Source organism: Mauremys mutica, chromosome 3 (assembly GCF_020497125.1).
Source record: "Mauremys mutica isolate MM-2020 ecotype Southern chromosome 3, ASM2049712v1, whole genome shotgun sequence".
NCBI classification, from domain to species: Eukaryota; Metazoa; Chordata; order Testudines; family Geoemydidae; genus Mauremys; species Mauremys mutica.
In genome coordinates, this window is record NC_059074.1 from 168651448 (window position 1) to 168664592 (window position 13145).

Below are 13145 nucleotides of genomic sequence, written 5' to 3' on the forward strand. Positions count from 1 at the left end.
CACTGTATACTGTCAGAGACAGGACACTGGGCTAGATGGACCACTGGTCTGAACCAGTATGGCTGTTCTTATCTAAGACTGTGCAGAAACTAGTGCACATATACCAATGGACAATAAAAGACTTGGCCAGTTCAGGTTAAGGGGAAATAGTAGTAAGTAGTGGCAAACAGCGCCCCTGAATGTCCCCTCTAGCTATAAAAATGAGTAAACGTTTATGGATAAATGAAACAAACTAAAAATGCAAATTCAGAGAAAAATAGTACCAAATCAAAAATTAGATTTTAAAACCTGGTCTCTGAAGTTAATAGAAAATCTGTGTGCCCACTGTGCCAAAAGACTGTTAACCATGTTTAACCGGAGAATATCTAATCTGCAATATCATTACAAAACATGCTATCCTAATGTTTGCATATTTTTAATAGTGTACCGTGATAAATGTGTGTACACGCTGTATATATATTTGCCTCCTGTATTTGGTGTAGATATCTTTGATAGCCACATAAATTTGCATCACCATGTGATAAACAGCAGTCATGTACATATGAGTGCTTAACCTGCCCTCTGAACCCTAATCCATCACCACCAGGAATTAACATTCCAAACCTCTAAGCAGCTTTCAAACAGTTTTGATACAAAGATCAGGAGTACTTGTGGCACTTTAGAGACTTACAAATTTATTACTCCTGTTCTTTTTGCAGATTCAGAGTAGCAGCCGTGTTAGTCTGTAACTGGATACAAAGATCTTTCTTTTTAAAACAAGTACAACTTTACACACTGGGGGGGAAAAAAAAATCACATGCTCCTCCCCAAAGACAAAATTTCCTGCCTAAACCACACTTGTCTGAGACACATGATGGGCAACATTCAACTTTGGACCAATGACTAGCAAGATTCAATAGCTCACAAACTACAGGAGGTAAAACCAGATATTTTTGTACCACCAGAATAAGAGTTCTCACTTTCCAGTGGTATGCAGCATTTTTTCAAGCTCTAGTAGGTCATGAGGTATTAAATCTTCATTCAAGTTGAGAGCTTTCATTATGAAATCTATTTTCAATAAACTTTGGAGATTTTGAAAATTTACTAAATTATGTTTCTCTGTGGTTTGAATGGTTATGTCAAGGTAATGAAGGCAGCATAATGTCTTGCACAGAGCTTATCACAGAATCATAGAATATGAGGGTTGGAAGGGACTTCAAGAGGTCATCTAGTCCAACCCCAGTTCAAAGCAGGGCCTAGCCCCCAACTAAATCATCCCAGCCAGGGCTTTGTCAAGCCTGACCGTAAAAACCTCTAAGGAAGGAGATTCCACCTCCTCCCTAGGTAACCCATTCCAGTGCTTCACCACCCTCCTAGTGAAAAAGTTTTTCCTAATAGCCAACCTAAACCTCCCCCACTGCAACTTGAGACTATTGCTCTTTGTTCTGTCATCTGGTACCACTGAGAACAGTCTAGATCCATCCTCTTTGGAACCCCCCTTCAGGTAGTTGAAAGCAGCTATCAAATCCCCCCTCATTCTTCTCTTCTGCAGACTAAATAATCCCAGTTCCCTCAGCCTTTCCTTATAAGTCATGTGCTCCAGCCCCCTAATCATTTTTGTTACCCTCTGCTGGACTCTTTCCAATTTTTCCACATCCTTCTTGTAGTGTGGGGCCCAAAACTGGATGCTACTCCAGATGAGGCCTCACCAATGTCAAATACAGGGGAATGATCACGTCCCTCGATCTGTGGGCAATGCTCCTACTTATACAGCCCAAAATGCCGTTAGCCTTCTTGGCAACAAGGGCACACTGTTGACTCATATCTAGCTTCTTGTCCACTGTAACCTCCAAGTCCTTTTCTGTAGAACTGCTGCCTAGCCACTCGGTCCCTAGTCTGTAGCAGTGTATGGGATTCTTCCGTCCTAAGTGCAGGACTCTGCACTTGTCCTTGTTGAATCTCATCAGGTTTCTTTTGGCCCAATCCAATAATTTGTCTAGCTCCCTCTGTATCCTATCTCTACGCTCCAACATATCTACCACTCCTCCCAGTTTAGTGTCATCTGCAAACTTGCTGAGGGTGCAATCAACGTCATCCTCCAGATCATTAATGAAGATATCGAACAAAACCAGCCTCAGGACCGACCCTTGGGGCACTCCACTTGATACCGGCTGCCAACTAGACATGGAGCTATTGATCACCACCTGTTGAGCCTGATGATCTAGCCAGCTTTCTATCCACCTTATAGTCCATTCATCCAGCCCATACTTCTTTAACTTGCTGGCAAGAATACTGTGGGAGACTGTATCAAAAGCTTTGCTAAAGTCAAGGAATAACACGTCCACTGCTTTCCCCTCATCCACAGAACCAGTTATCTCATCATAGAAGGCAATTAGGTTAGTCGGGCATGACTTGCCCTTGGTGAATCCATGCTGACTGTTCCTGATCACTTTCCTCTTCTCAAGGTGCTTCAAAATTGATTCCTTGAAGACCTGCTCCATGATTTTTCCAGGGACTGAGGTGAGGCTGACTGGCCTGTACTTCCACAGATCCTCCTCCTTCCCTTTTTTAAAGATGGGCACTACATTAGCCTTTTACCAGTCATCCAGGAGCTCCCCCGATCGTCATGAGTTTTCAAAGCTAATGGCCAATGGCTCTGCAATCACATCCACCAACTCCTTTAGCATCCTCGGATGCAATGCATCCATCCCCATGGACTTGTGCTCGTCCAGCTTTTCTAAATAGTCCTGAACCACTTCTGTCTCCACAGAGGGCTGGTCACCTCCTCCCCATACTGTGCTGCCCAGTGCAGTAGTCTGGGAGATGACCTTATTCGTGAAGACAGAGGCAAAAATAGCATTGAGTAAATTAGCTTTTTCCACATCCTCTGTCACTAGGTTGCCTTCCCCATTCAGTAAGGGGACCACACTTTCCCTGAACTTCTTCTTGTTGCTAGCATACCTGTAGAAACCCTTCTTGTTACTCTTAACATCCCTTGCTAGCTGCAACTCCAGGTGTGATTGGGCCTTCCTGATTTCACTCCTGCATGCCTGAGCAATATTTTTAGACTCCTCCCTGGTCATTCGTCCAATCTTCCATTTCTTGTACACTTCTTTTTTGTGTTTAAGATCAGCAAGGATTTTACTGTTAAGCCAAGCTGGTCACCGGCCATATTTACTATTCTTTCTACACATCGGAATGGTTTGTTCCTGTAACCTCAATAAGGATTCTTTAAAATACAGCCAGCTTTCCTAGACTCCTTTCCCCCTCATGTTATTCTCCCAGGGGATCCTGTCCATCAGTTCCCTGAAGGAGTCAAAGTCTGCTTTTCTGAAGTCCAGGGTCCATATTTTGCTGCTCTCCTTTCTTCCTTCTGTCAGGATCCTGAACTTGACCATCTCATGGTCACTGCCTCTGAGGTTCCCATCCACTTTTGCTTCCCCTACTAATTCTTCCCTGTTTGTGAGCAGCAGGTCAAGAAGAGCTCTGCCCCTAGTTGGTTCCTCCAGCACTTGCACCAGGAAATTGTCCCCTACACTTTCCAAAAACTTCCTGGATTGTCTGTGCAATGCTGTGTTGCTCTCCCAGTAGATATCGGGGTGATTGAAGTCTCCCATGAGAACCAGGGCCTGTGATCTAGTAACTTCTGTTAGTTGTCAGAAGAAAGCCTCGTCCACCTTATCCCCCTGGTCTGGTGGTCTATAGCAGATTCCCACCACGACATCACCCTTGTTGCTCACACTTCTAAATTTAATCCAGAGACTCTCAGGTTTTTCTGCAGTTTCATACTGGACCTCTGAGCAGTCATACTGCTCTCTTACATGCAATGCAACTCCCCCACCTTTTCTGCCCTGCCTGTCCTTCCTGAACAGTTTGTACTCATCCATGACAGTACTCCAGTCATGTGAGTTATCCCACCAAGTCTCTGTTATTCCAATCACATCATAATTCCTTGACTGTGCCAGGACTTTCAGTTTTCCCAGCTTTGTTGTTTTTAGGGCTTTGCTTCAAACAGAAAAAATGTTCACGCACTTAGAGAATTTCAGATGTGTGCACTATATAAATAAAATAAGTTGCAAGCATGAGACTATAAAAAAATAGTACCAATAAATATTGTCATAAGGACACCAGATTAAGAACTAGACTAAGATCGCCAGCACAGTGCACCCAAGAGCCAAAATACAACCACAACCTCCAGTGACTATTAAACTAAATGGAAGAGGCAACCTATTTCAATACAGAAATAAAACCCCCTCTGACTGCATACCCCTAGTTGTCATAGATTCATAGATTCTAGGACTGGAAGGGACCTTGAGAGATCATCAAGTCCAGTCCCCTGCCTTCATGGCAGGACCGAATACTGTCTAGACCATCCCTAACACCCAACACTGGAACCCATACAGGGTAGTATCAAACAAATACAACTCCTCCTCAATGGTGACTCCATCCTGAAATATCCTTTCCTGAACACCTCTTCTGTCCTTTGAAGAACCGCCAAACCACTCCAAGTTCAGCATCAGAAAGAAGCTGCCCACAGACCAGGACAAACCAACTCAAAGTGGCACCAGACCCTGCCAGAACAACAGATACAAAACCTGCAGACATATCTCCACTAGGGATGTAAAATATTAAATGGTTAACCAGTAAGCATTAGTCTTACCATTAACCCACCCTAACCATTAACCCCCAGCCCCGGGCCGGCTGGAGCAGCCCCAGACCCGGGCCAGCCACCCGGGCTGCAGCAGCCCTGGGCCAGCTGACCCCGGCCCCAGCCCCGCAGGCCGGGTCAGCTCGCCGTCCAGAGCAGCCCCAGCCCCAGCCCAGAGCAGCCCCAGCCCCTCTCCCTTTAATCAGTCAACCAGTTAAATGATATTATTTTAATCATTTAAACAGTTAACTGTTTAAACGATATTTACATCCTTAATCTCCACTGCTACAATGATCGACACTCCCCACAATATATCTTTCAAAATCTATGGGTCCTACACATGCCTATCACAACATATGGTATACCTCATCCACTGCATTAAATGCTCCAACAGCAACTGCGTTGGTGAAACCAGACAGACAATCACTACGCTCTCAAATGAACTCACACATGAAAATGATAAAAGACAAAAACACCACATCACCTGTTGGTGAACACTTTTCATAAAGAAATCGTTCTATATTGGACAGTAGTAGAAGGAGAGAGCCTGAAACATGAGGCCTGGTACAAGGCCTGAGGCCCGAACTAAAATAGTGTCAAGCCTTGTAGATATAAAGCAAAGTTAACAAGACTCAGGTTGTGAGTAGAAGTCAGGCCCTGTTACAAAAGATGCCTGCTTTCAAGTTCACAGAACTTGGCAAGAACTGGGCTGGCATTGCAAAAAACACACACATTCCTAAGAAGTGCTAGGCACAGGACACTCACACAAACACATTCCAGAAGGGTGGCACTGTGGCAGATTTTTGTTACCAATCTGACTGAGGCATCAGGTGATTAGGCTGAGGCCACAGGATTTTTAGGGAGGAGATGATGAAACACATTAAGTGTTTACTTTTTAAAGCTTTATTAATAAAATAATAAAATAAACAGCAGAGATTGATGGGTGCTTTTTATGTTACTTAGAGGAAGGAAGAAAGTGTTAGTGCCCCAAGCCCTAACCCACTTTTATACTTACACACACTTTACCCGAGGCCAGCCAAGCCTGGGTGTAAGGTAAGAAGAAGAGGGGGAAGGGTGGATGGGAGTTTTGTTTTGGGCCCAGGCCGTTTGAGGTTTGCTGTTGATTTTTGAATTGCTTTAGCTTTTAGGAGGGTTTTTAAGTTTAGGGGTTTTTTGGGGTGTTTTGTTTTGCGACCTTTGTTGTTGGTGTTTTTTGTACCAGTTAAAAATGGCTTTTTGTGGAGTTTAACTTTTAAAAAACACACTGACTAGACTCTGTTGGGTTTTTTTTTGGGGGGGGGGGGATTGTGCTGGCCTTTTGTGACAGTACCAGAACACCCCGATACAGGGTTATAGTGTAAAAACACTCCCTGAAGATGATACAAGGATACACTAACCCCCTCTTAAAAATAAGGTTACAATGACAGGGTGATGGTGGAACCAACATGTACAAGGTAAAGGGTGGTAACTAACCACCTCAATACATCAAGGGGCAATATATAACTTGTTTGTATTGGTGTATAAAAGAAAGGTCACAGAGGATCTGTCTTTGGCCAGTCAAGAAGGGAATGGAAAGTCCCACCATTCACTAAATTGCATCCAGTGCAACAGGCATGCATGTGCTAGTGTAACTGTAAACACTAATTCGGGGAACTAAGACCATGCTTCGTTGACAATAAACCTGGCCAGGTGCCTTCACTACTAAACCAAGTCTTGTGGTCTGATTGAGAAGTTCGATCAGTCTCTTCTGTATGGGCTATCTGGCCAGAGCCAGTGCAGCATGCAGAGAGAACACACACGCAGCTAAAGACTTACTACACTGACCTATCAGTCCTCATCCTCAAAGGAAACCTGTATAACACTTTCAAAAGATGAGCCTGGGAGTTTAAATTTATAACTTTGCTACATACCAAAAATCATGGACTGAATAGAGACACTGGATTTGTGGCTTATTACAACAACCCATTAAAACTAGCCCCAGCTATTTCCTCCGACCCTTTCCTTTCTTCCTATGACTGGAGGGGAGTTAAAAGGCCACTTCACTTTGAACAGTCCCTTGAAATGTGTGTTAACTACTTATGCTAAACAATCTGTTCCATGTTTAGCTGTGACACTCTGAGGAAGGCTATGTCTACACTACCACTAATGTTGGTATAACTTATGTCGCTTGTAACAGAGTGCTAGGCAAGAACTGCTGGGCCCGCACTCTGGTCATGGCAGCTCCACTCAAACAATGCAGAATAGAGCTGGTTAAACAGAGCTGTGCCTAATTGGTTGGGGAAGTAGAGCTGGAAGGCTAATTAAGCCATTAAGCAGAGGCTATAAATACGTACAGGAAGGAAGTATAAGAGGGGAAAAGCAGATAGCAGGAGGAGGAGATAATTTGCTCTTCCCTGCTTGTTGCAGGAGCTGGGGGCTCCCTAGGATGGTTGGAGCAGAGCTGTATATGGTATGAAGGGGTGGGAACCCACATTGTAAACAGACTACTCAAGATGTTTGACCAGCACAAAGGTCTCTGAGTGCTTTGTGGACCAGAGCAGAGACAGGAGCCAGGGGGCCCTGTTACATTGCTCAGGGATGTGAATAAACCACCCCCCTGAGCAACATAAGCTTCACCAACAGAAGCACCAGTGTGGTCAGCATTACATCAGTGGGAGAACATCTCCCACTGACATAGATGCTGCTGTTCGTTGAGGGTGGATTAAGTCGATGGGAGAGCTCTCCTGTCGTCTTAGAGCGGCTACACTAGATAGCTCCCAGCAGCGCAGCTACATCAGAGCAGCAGCACAGTTGAATGCTCTCTAGTATAGCCATAGCCTAAGGCTATGTCGACACTAGCACTTTTGTCAATAAAACTTTTGTTGGTCGGGGCATGGGTGGGGGGAAACCACACACACCCCTGAGTGACATAAATTTCTCCGACAGAAGCGCCGGTGTAGACAGTACTATGTCAATAGGAAAGCTTCTCCCATCAACATAGCTACCGCCGCTCATTGGGGGGTGGATTAATTATGCAACCTGGAGAGCTCTCTCCCGTCAGCATAGAGCAGCTACACGGGACACCTTACAGTGGCACAGCTGCAGCAGTACAGCTGTGACGCTCTAAAGTCTGTAGCATAGACATAGCCTAAGTTTCCCAGACCTGAAGAAGAGCTCTGTGTAAGCTCCAAAACTTGTCTCTCTCACCATCAGAAGTTGGTCCAATAAAAGATACTACCTCACCCACCTTGTCTCTCTAATATCCTGGGACTGACATAGTTACAACAACACTGCATACAAACTAAATGGAAGTAATTTTACAGCAATTTGAAAGTATAGCATAAATATCCAGTTTAAAATATTTCTTTGTTCCCAAAAATTAGCCTTAAAATTAAACTAAACACCCATTTTAAAAAATTGTGTACCTTTTCTAATGCAGATTAACTCATGTACGCCACAGGTTCGTTCTCCACCTATTTGGGAAAAATAACATTAGAAAATAGTAAATAGATATTATGAAATGTATTCTAATATTTAATGAGGTTTACAAACTGCAAAAAAGATAAAGGGGGGAAACTGAGTGTCACTTAATGAGGACATTACAAAAAAATAAAACAAGTTCCTTTTTTCAGAGGATATTATATGTAAAATAGGAAATATGAAAACTCAAACAGTTCTTTGGTATTACCATTCTACTAAACATGCAATTATTCATGCATTGGATTCAATGTATTAGACTGAATATTAAATTATCCCTAAACTTTTCATGTGGAATTTACACATTGAAATATGTGAGCTGAAGTCACCCCGAACTTTTTCCTAACTGTAAACCAAGTCCTCTAGTTCTGAAAAGTTAGTTCTGAAAAGTTAGTGAGCCAGTTGATCTGCAAATGAAGTTTCAGAAAGCCAAAATTTTAGAACATCATGTTGACATTCTGTTGCAATGTCTAATTGATAAGTTGTACAAAACAGGTTTTATCTCCTCAGGGGAAAACCAAGAGGTTATTTGTGTCATTCCCATCACCCCAGGTTTTATCAGGTTTTTCCATTTGGTGAGGGTGTTTTTTTAAACTTATGTTACTTTGAAGTACTTACATGGGCATAATATATATTTAAAAGCTTTTTGTTACTAGAAAAATTAGGCTGCAATTTCAGACTGTGAATGAAAACTTTAACTATTCTAAAATGTTCAAAGGGAAGCAATGAGAATATCGAAACTTGTCATGCCTACTAGGGAAAGTTAAGAAGTGTCTAGAAGCCTAAAGAAAAAGAATGGGATTAGTCATTGGTGATTAGAGAGAAAGGCTTGGTTTTTGGGTGAACTAAACGGTCATTAAGTGTTAAAAAAGGTGTGTGTGTGTGTGTGTGTGCGCACACACCCATTTTACACAATGTTTTAATTTAAGTTTGACATCATCCAAACTCAAACACTTAAACTCAGGGTAATACTAAGTTACAGGACACTTCTTAACCATATCTTAATGCCCATTAACTTCTTTCTGCCTCCAAAAGATAAGGAAATGTACATACAATACATTAATCTCCCTCACAGCATAATGCAAAACCTTAAATTAGGCCCTCAGCAAATATTTAGAGTTGACAGAAAGTGCACAGGTTAAGTGTGTGGTGTGTTAAGTGTTTATGGGGGAAGAGTGCATGAGACTGTAATTAATGTTACCTTATAAGGGAAATTAATGTGTTGTACATAGTATAGTTTCTTATATGTTGGAGACAAAATATTCCTTATGAAAATATGGAGTTTGTTCCTGTCAGTGGACAGATGCTGTGTAGACATAAAGGTATGGTAAAGATGTAACCCATGACTAGGTATTTTCTTGAATTTTAGAGCTTGAGTTGAACGGACCACTAACTTCAAGCCCTTTTAAACAAAGTTTCTGTTTAAGGAATTTTCCATATTTTTAATACAGCAAATGTAGGAGAGATGTTTTGTTTATTTTTTAAGGGGGGCAAGGCCAAAGGGTGATAAGGATGCCTGGACTTCCCCAATGGCATGGGGCTATGGAGGGAGTGGGAATGTTTGCGGTGGGGGAAGGGGGAGACAGCAGGCATAGTGAGGAGAGGACTAACTGTGTGAAGAAAGGTGCGGGGGGAGAGAGGGGACAAAGAAGGCCCTTCTCTATGCTTCTAACTCCAATACAATAGCTCCCACATTCTGGAAAGCAGGTTAGGAGATCTTGTCAAGTGCTGGATTTGCTCAACTGGGCAGAAAAAGTGTTCCTCGTGTATGTCTATACAGCCTGGGCCAACAGACCTGGACTAGCAGGGCTCACGCTAGAGCTCTAAAAATAGCTGCGTATGCAGTGCTTTGAAGTAATGACTTGGGGTAGCCCAAGTCTATCAACCAGGGCTGGGAAGCTCACTTCTGTAGGCTATGCAGACATACTCATAGTCAGAGGTACAAAGCTTTAACAAGGCTGGAGAGATCTCAGAACTGGAGCTCCAAATTCCTCTCCCCTGGGAATGCTAATCACTGCTCCCCAATTGAGCCAAAATTATGGTATACACCTTCTCCTCACAGCTTCTCAACTGTAGACCACAGGGAAGGACCCTTTTCCTGTGGATAGTTTGTGGCTTCAGTCCCACCAGAAACAAAAGACCCAAGAGGTGGCAATTTTGACTAGGGGCAGTCTCACTTTCACATGGCAAGCAAGCACTTAAGTATACTGGACTACAGGTGAAGTAGATACCCAGTTTTCTGGGGGATGGAAGGGTCAGAAAAAGCTCTCCATCAAATTATTATTCATCCTTGTGAAAGGTGCACTGAGCTGGGAACCAGAAGACCATGAGTTCAAATCTCATCTATTCCATTCACTCCAAAGACTTTATTATTGAGCAACATCTCATATCCCTATATTATGAGGGGGCAAAATATCATCCATGACTTTCACATATGAAATAACTGAAAGGTCGCACAAGATCATCTCAAGCAGAGCTGGGATAGACACCAGGGTGAGAGTCTTTCCCCAGCTCTTGCCACTTTAGGCTGCTTCCCTACCCTCTTGCCCAGCATCAAGAGCCTCCAAAAAGATCCAATTCCATCCAGGAAATATTCATCTTGATGCAGGGACTGAAGACATCTGCAGGCCATCTTCCAAAGACCCCCTTCAAAGTCCTTGCATAGGGGCATGCCAGGGATAATATGGCTGTGTGTGGGAGGAGTACATCAAAAGTGGGGCTGAAACATGTAGCAATGCAGAGATTCAGGGCAGCACTACTGCCCATGGGCAGCCAAAGACAGGCTATTATAATTTACATGCGACCCTCTCCTGGCTTTAAAGCCACCTTAGTGCCTCTTCCTCCTGGCCTGTTGATTCTGTGCTGCACCTCTCACTTTCTATCTTTAATATACACAGCCTCATTGATTCTGCCCCTCAAAAAGCATTTGCCAAATCTATGTGCTTTGCTACACTATCAGTAACCATGGTTCTAACCACAAGCCTATGCACCTCTCAGAATTAGAAACAGAACCCAGCATTCCTTACTCCCAGTCCCCCTGCTACTCTAACCAGAAGACCATTATCCCCTCCCAGGTGGGAATAGAATCCAAGAATCCCGATTCCTAGCATTATATTGCTGTCTAGCAAATAACCAACCCACTGGTTAAGTGCCACTTCTCCTTTTGGGGACATCTCTTCAACAAATAAAGTAGTGGCCATCTTTATTGAGGCTATGAGTAATTTCATACCCAATAGGTAGCTTCAGTCCCACTGTAAATTATGGAAAATGATGGCCATTTTTAGCAGTGGAAAATTGTGAATGTGATGGGAAAGACAAGAAAATACAATTGTTAGAACTTTGCTTAATTACAATCTGTTTTTATTAAATGCATTCAAGGAATGCTGGCAATAACTGTTAAATTGTATAGAAAGTGTGAATGATGATAAAACAACCATTTGTTAGCAGAACAGATATGGAGAAAAGTCAAACACTAAAAAATGTTTTAAAGTCCCATTTAATTTTAACTCAAAGTAAAAGATTTAGTTTGAAATACTTCTGAAAATTCAGTCTTTACTCAGACTCTGAGCTTGAAGTTTGGGGAAGATACAATGTATTTTTCATGCAAATCAAAGAATGAATCTTCCCAAATTAAAAAAAATGGAACCCAATCTTAATTTAGAGGTGATACCGCTCCTCTGTAAAAAGGTATCTAGTTCATCAATCTTCAGTCTCAACAGGGTAATTTATTACGTGGTCATTTCTCATTTTAAGTGTAGAATATGTGAAAGCTTCTAATCAATATGCTATAACAATTGTTAATGATTCCTTCATTGGCATATAAATTTATCTGACTCGACATGAATGAAGATGAAAGAAATGGTGGGATCAAATAAATCAAAGCAATAAAACCAGGTAACTCTTTCACACTAAAATACAAAAACTGTCAAGAATTGTTAAGTAGCAAGTTAGAAAGGGCCATGCTCGTCTTAAAGAGCAGAAAATCTGTTTCTTCTGATTCATCAAGTCCAAATGTGTCATTGACTGAAACTTCATCTACTGAATGGGAAAGATAGACTATTGATGAGTCTGATGATCCTGCAAGTAAGATTTTTTTCACGGTCAACACTGTTATCAAAATGTAGCTAGACTGATCATTAAGTCCCTGTTCAAGGTTTTCCAGCAGCTTTTCAACATCAGCTTTGTTTAGGAACAGTATTTTTGTCCTTGACACACAAAAAACTGACGAAGAATAATGAGAGATTTGGCTGTTTTTATGGCATAAAGGCTCAAACCTGAACTCGTTAAGATAGTCATAACCACTTATGTCAACATAACCACCTTCAATGGAGTACAAATAAGACATTTTAAAAGAGGCAGAAATACTTCTCCCTAGATACACTCCTCCGGATAGATTTCAACTCACTAGTAAAGAAAGAAAATTATGGAAAGAGCTAAAAGAATCAACACTGACCTTAGATGGTTGGTTGAAAATGAGAAGTCACTCAATAATTACTACAAACATCTAGTCAAGGAAATGTATTCTTGTTTAATGCTACTGATTCTACACATGAAAATAAAAAACAGAATACTGTGTCCAAATTGCTGAAAATCCCATCCAGAAATCCAGAAAAAAGTTAAACAAAGAGGACTTCACCAATTTTCAGAAAATGAAAATAAATTGAAAAAAGACGACAGCTGAAATCATGCTGAAGCAACATACTGATATTCAGCACACTACTTGATGCTTGTTGAGAATAAAGTATCAAATACAGTTCAAAAGCATTAGTGTAAAAACCACCATCACCGCTCCTGGCTGATTGGATGAAACTGGAGGACTGATGTCCCAACTTCTCAATTCAATTGAGTAGAACTGAGGAAAACTGTCTATACTGCCAACTACCATAAGTATGCCGAAATTTGCCCTTAGCACAAGGAGGACAAAACATATTTTATACAAGAAACTCTAGAAAGCCACTAAATCTATTTTTAAAAAAATAAAGAATTTACAGGGACTTCGTAGATGTGAGGGAGAAACCTCAATGTTGATGCAAAATTATATTAATAAAACTATTTTTGCTTA

At 41.8% G+C, this 13145-nt stretch overlaps 1 protein-coding gene across 7 annotated transcripts in view; it reads right to left on the reverse strand.

Annotated features, from left to right (window-relative positions):
• SYT14 (synaptotagmin 14) overlaps nt 1-13145 on the reverse strand; it is a 215603-nt gene that overhangs the window by 177084 nt on the left and 25374 nt on the right. For all 7 annotated transcript variants that reach the window (XM_045011364.1, XM_045011363.1, XM_045011361.1 and 4 more), the window contains exon 2: nt 8032-8079. In XM_045011364.1, the coding sequence (XP_044867299.1) occupies nt 8032-8079 (48 nt within the window). The remainder of the gene's footprint in view (nt 1-8031; nt 8080-13145) is intronic.